The sequence below is a fragment of the Agelaius phoeniceus genome, chromosome 10 (assembly GCF_051311805.1).
Source record: "Agelaius phoeniceus isolate bAgePho1 chromosome 10, bAgePho1.hap1, whole genome shotgun sequence".
Classification (NCBI taxonomy): Eukaryota; Metazoa; Chordata; class Aves; order Passeriformes; family Icteridae; genus Agelaius; species Agelaius phoeniceus.
The window spans coordinates 10,792,994-10,798,993 of NC_135274.1; the positions used below are offsets into that span (position 1 = coordinate 10,792,994).

At 48.0% G+C, this 6,000-nt stretch overlaps 1 protein-coding gene across 3 annotated transcripts in view; it reads right to left on the reverse strand.

Moving 5' to 3' along the window:
• The window catches only part of DOCK10 (dedicator of cytokinesis 10), a 145,271-nt gene extending 139,485 nt beyond the window's left edge, over nucleotides 1-5,786 (reverse strand). For 2 of the 3 annotated variants that reach the window (XM_077183865.1, XM_077183864.1), the window contains exon 1: nucleotides 5,606-5,786. In XM_077183865.1, coding sequence (XP_077039980.1) covers nucleotides 5,606-5,719 — 114 coding nt within the window. In that variant the 5' untranslated portion in view covers nucleotides 5,720-5,786. The remainder of the gene's footprint in view (nucleotides 1-5,605) is intronic. The other variant, XM_077183868.1, reaches the window with a different exon arrangement.
• Nucleotides 5,787-6,000: the final 214 nt, after the last annotated feature.

Genomic DNA, 6,000 nt, shown 5'->3' on the forward strand with positions numbered 1-6,000 from the left:
TTCTATAAACTGAGAGCATTCTGAGTTACTCAAAATTCAAGTGAGTCCACTTTCCATGAATTTAAAAGGAAGTGTTAGTCAAGTGACAGGCACAAGACAAGAGTAAAAACCCTGCATTTAAATCCAAGAGCCTGGGTCTCCCCACCTCCTAAATGACTGTCTAGGGGTGCACATCAATGGCTTATCTGCACAAGTTATTCACCAACCTGACGGAACTTCCTTGCAGCTCTCTTAGTTTCTTTCCTTCGTTTTATCGTCTTCTTCAGCCTCTCCTTCCCCACAAAGTCTTTTCTTTTTTCCCCCATTTTCTCCAACGCTTTTCTTCTTTCTAAACCATTTTCTTCCCTTCTCTGTCTCCACCCTCTCTGAGGCTCTGTTCCCTTATCTCCTTCTCCTCATTTCTGCATCAATTTCGTCCCCAGTGCCAGATGAAGTTCCTAGAATTGCTCAGAAGCAGACTTTGCCCCTTTTGTCTGCTGCAGAGGAGGAAGCCTTGCAGCTGGAGAATGTGCAAGTAGTGCATTCTTGCCTGTACCCTTTGCTTGATTTGCCCTCACATCTCAGCTCCAGCAGCCAGCTGAAAGCAATCAGAGCCTTGCCTGGGCCAGACCAAGTGTTCTTGGGATATCCCAGCTGAAAAACATCTACAGAATTGCTTGTCAGACACTCCAAAACAACAAAAAATGGTTAATAAAGGAGACTACTTGCAAATAACGTGAGTCTTGTGCTTGAGCAAGTAAGGGATGTCACACAGGCTTTAAATGAAAGGTAAGTTTCTGAGTGTAGATTTCTGAACATAGTTTGCAGGTAAATTACAAATATAAACAAACTATTTAACATTTCAACATTGCCCAAGGTTGTTAACATTCTAAACTTGCCTGTCAGGTTGTCTGCCCTGAGCAAACCCTAACTCATCTCAAATGCCAAGGCCTGCCATAACAGAACTCCAGCTCCAGACCTGCAGGTGAGACTCCCTTACCCTGCTGTCATGAACAAACTCTCCCAACCACTAGACCAGGATGAGGCTTTCTCTGTATGCACATGCCCTTAAGATTACTGCACCAGTTTGGGTTTTTTCTCAGGGAAATAGACATGGCAGGTGTGTGAAGCCAGTGCCTGTGCACCTGTGTACAAGCACACAGAGTCTATTTTGGGTTCAACACCACAATAGACTCACTGCCTTTATAAATGCATTACTTGGGCTCACCCTGGACTAACAGAAGACATCAGGACATCCTCAGGAGAAAGGAGTCTTTTACAGTGCAGTTTCTGTCTTTGAAGTAGCTCAGGTAGCACTGTACCTTCTCCACAGATGGGGTTTTCAGAGATATTTCATTCACAACATGCAAGCCCAATGACATAATGAGAAGAGGCCATACAGAGTAGGCACAGTCCAAGCTCTGGTATCATTATCCAGGTACCAAGGCAGTGGGTGCTCCCTGTGAGGCTGGAAACCACACACATCACTCTTCTTGAGAGACTAAAACACAGCACTGGAGTCACAAACCAGTTCATTACCCACACAAAACTAGAAATATACAACCACAACATAAACAGAGATGTTATTTATTATTTGTAAAGTACATACCACATGAAATACACAAGGGAAACTAAGGGGTTCTGTTCTTTCAGGGAGGAATTATGGTGGCCCCAGGTAAGGTAAAAAGGAGAAACCCATATTGTGCAGAAGAGAGAGCCAGGTAATCCAGACTTCCACATGGGAGAGAGCCAGTACTGAGGGATTGGACACACAACTCTGTGCTTGGCTGCAGTGGGATGGAAAGAAACCTGTGCCAAAAAAAAGATACGTGGAGCAACAGGCTAATTCCAGACTGCTATTAACTTGTTTAACGATGGGAGAGAGATGAGGAGCAAGACCTGCCACAGCTCTTTTATAAAAGCAATGTCACAACACTTTATGTAAAGGATGAGGACCGCAGCCAGCAGTACTTAGCCAAATTAATTGAGATCTGGAAATAATAGTATAACATGCAGTTCAGTACTAGCTGAGCAGTTAGCAAGCTGATTTCTAGGAGAACTGACTGGCCCATCCCCATTCTAAAAACTTCCAGTAGAATACTGCTGCAGTGACAGACACAAATGAAGCAACAGATATATTCATTTCCCTTTCTTGTGCACAGCTATTCAGCTCTCCTGGGCAGTGGCAGCGAGTGTTCAAAAAGCAACTTTCAAACAAGTGTTTCCAATTAGAAGAGACAAAGAATTTCACATCAAAGTTTCAAAATACAATAAATTATTTACCTTCCAGACGATGCTGATCTATTTCATCAGCTAGTTTGGTGAATTGCCATTACTACTTGAAAGCTTAAGGAGGCAATGGAAACAAGCTGAAGTGCAGCCATACACCATTAACACCTGATAGCAGCACTCCTCCCACCTGCTGAAGAGTTGGGTAATTAATGTAGAATGTGTTACTTCTGCCAAAACACTGCAGTTACTATCCCCTACCAGTGAGATGTACACATATATTCCACCTTCAATCTCTGTTTCCACTTTTTATCTTTCAGGGCACTGCAGAAGTTCCTCTCTTATACAACACCAAATGACAAACATCCTTACTTCTGCCAGCTCATTTTTCCTGATTATAATGGCACCTTCTTTTTTTTACAAACAGATTTGTGTGCTGAACACTAGCAACAAGTAAATGACTAAATGAGCAAAAGTAAAGGTGAAGGACACAAAAGAAGAAGCAATCTATATGAAAACAGTAAAGAGCTGTAAGACACAACATTTCACTTTTCTCTAAGACAGTTTAGACATTTGATCCCTATGCTCCTACTGAACTGAAGGGTTGCACCTAGAGCAGGTGCTGTCCAAACATTACCAGCAGAAGTCCAGCTGCAACTCAATACAGAACATACACAAAAGCAGTACCAGAAGGCTCAGTTCTTTGCTCTTTACACATAATTCTTTACACATTACACGTTTATGCTTTCCCTCCTTTGAGCTGCCAGTTATTTGCAGAGACAGCAGCTGAGCCAACTTTCAGGACACTCCAACACAAGCCAGATTTAGTATAACTGGAATATTAGGCGCTGATACATCCAGAGCAAGATGTGCTGAGAACCAACAGACCTCACTGAATACACCCAATTTTCTTTCCTGTAGGAATTTTCACTTCTGGTACAAAATGTCAGTTGAAATTCAGCCAGCAATTTCAGGTTCCGTGGAACTTTTTAACAAAAGCAACACAGCTTTAGTGCAATGGCTGTGCCATCCCTGAGTGCAAGGCAGAGAGGCTAGAGGGAACTGGCACACCTCAGCAGACCTGCCACCCTGGCATTCTGTGTTACAGATCCAAAGGCAGCAACCACTGCCCAGGACAGAACACCACAGCTCCACCTGGCAGCCCCAAAATTGCAACCTGGCACATCTGCCAAGAGACCTGTCTGCTAGCCAAGATGCAATGGTTAATTCTGCTCAATCTTGTCGATGTAGGTAGAGATGATTTAACCCTAAAGGGAACAGCTTTGTACTCTGTCATGAGACCTCAGCATAAGGCTTTTTATAAAACTTTGCCTTTCAGAGGCAACATTACTCACAACCCAAAAAAGTATGGTAAAAAGATGGTAACTCCATTAAGTTCCCCAGAGCCTTACATATTCAACACAGCAAGCAACTCAGACTTCAGAACCATTGTGCCTGCTGGTGAATAAAACACATCTGGAAGTCCCTAAGTGATCCCACTGAGCGGTATAACTGAAACCAGAATTTGGTCTGGAATCTTCAAATCTTAACTTCAGTATCTTTCAAAGACCATCTTTTCAGATCTGACTGTATTTGCCTCAGATATTGCATCAAAAGCCCTGATGAAATCCAGCACCAGTGTATTTCATCAGTCAACAGGAAGTCTCACAGAAGACTCACAGGAGTGGCAGATGATTTTTGTCACCCTAGAACTGAAGTCTCGATGTTTTAAAGACAGATTGAATAAAATACAATGTGAATACACAAGGAGTAATTAAATGCTATATTGAGATAGCAGTGTAAGATTTGTTAGCAGCACACACATTAAAAACACCACCATCCTTTAAGAAAACAGACCGTCAATTTCAGATTTGCTTCATCAATTTCATTCTGTTTTGTTTCTGCATTCTTGCAGCAAAGGCACAGCAGAGAAAAATACGTTGCTAAACATGGCCTCTTAGGGGACTCAGCACAGTGTCTGGTCAGAGCCCAAACCAATCCTGATGGTTCCTTGAGGGTTTCCACCAAAACTCCATCAGTGTAGTGCATCCTGTTTGATAATGAGCCAAATTCTGATCTCTGTGCCCAGCAGGTGGAACCATGTAAATCTGTTGGTGGTGCAGGGATGCTTTTGTAGGGATTGTAGGGATGCTTTGGAATTGATAAAGGCCAATAGCATGCACAATATTTGTGGAAAGTCAGGAGAGACATGTAACATCTTCTAAGTTTTCAAAAATCAGGAGTTTTGGAATACTTTATGAAGACCTTCAAAGCTGACTATAAAAGCACTTCAAATCTAGTGATGTAAAGAAAACAACTCACAGTTGATGTAGAGGTAACTAGGAACTGTGAACTGGCTGCTGTCTAAGCCCAGCAGTTGCTTTAGCACAGCTATCCATTTGTACTGGGCAAGACCACCAAGATGATGGAAAATGCCCATGAACTTTATGGGAACACACTTACAAAATTGCTTTCTGTTTTATGCAGAGGATGTATTACAGCTAGGCACTGCTGTAGGGTAGACTGATGACTGATGACCTTTCACTTAAAACTTTCCCTCTACTTCATGAGCTGTCTTGCCTGAAAAACTAGAAAAGGGAAATATTTATCTGAATTAAATGATTCACAGAAATGATATGCTTAATCATCTAAAGAGTCATATAAGTCTTATAATTCATAGCTTCAAGTCCAAAGCAATCTTAATATCAAAATGGCTAATAAATGACTCATAAATACCTAGAGATTTGAAAAGGCTCGTGAACCCTAGCAATTTACCATCTATGCCTACCAGCTAAGGACTTAGGTACAACTATGTAACGGAGGAGAACACTCCACTGATGGAGAGACACGGCCTGAAGCCTCATGCGGTGCATTTTAAAAGCGAACGCAAGTAGGAAGAACGGGCTCTGCGTTTCCGTGGCATTTGAGGCTTCTTGCGCGGGGTATCCAGTGGAAATCACCGGCAGCGAGGGCACACGCTCCTCGGCAGCGACGGTGCCAGCCGGGCAGCGGTGCGGAGCGGCACTCACGTGACTGTCACACACCGGGACCCGCGCCTGTCCCGCTCCGGCCGGGCGCTCCCGGCTCACCCTCCGCCCGCCACCGCGAAGCGCAGCCGGAGGGACGGACAGCAGGCGAAGGGAGGATGCCGGGCCGCCGGCGGGGCTGGCAGCGAGGGCTGGCAGCGAGGGCTGGCAGCCGCCGGCCGCAGCGCGGGGAGGCGCGGAGCGGAGCGGCTCGGGCGGGCCAGCGCTGCCCGCGGGCTGCTCCGCTCGGGGCCGGGCGGGCCGGGGCTCCCGGCGCCGCCGCCGCGCCCTCCCCGGGACCCGAGCGCGCCTCGCACCTGGGCCGGTGCCCGGTGGCCGCAGCCCCGCCGGGCGCTCCCCGCCGCACTCACCCGCAGCTGCAGCCGCCCGCTGGCGGCCGCGGCGGCCGCGCTGTGCCGCAGCTCCGCCGCCTGCCCCGGCCGCAGCAGGCTCCGCGTGAAGCGCCGCGTCCGCTCGCCGGCCATGGGCGCCGGCAGCCCCGCGCTCCGGCCGCCGCTCCCCGCCCGGGCCGCGGCGCCGTCAGGAAGCGGAACTGGGGGTTTCCCTCCCGCTCCCCCCGCGCGGGGGAGGTGTGCGGGGCGGGGGCCGCCCGCCGACCCTCCCCGGGGCAGCGTCGCGGCCCCGCCGCCCGCGCTCGCCATGTGCGCGCCGGGGCAGCGCCGGCCCCAGAGCGCACCGGGCACGGCCCCCGCCGCTCCAGAGCGCTGCGCGCCCGGGGGGTACCGGCGCTCCGGGAGGGAGCCCG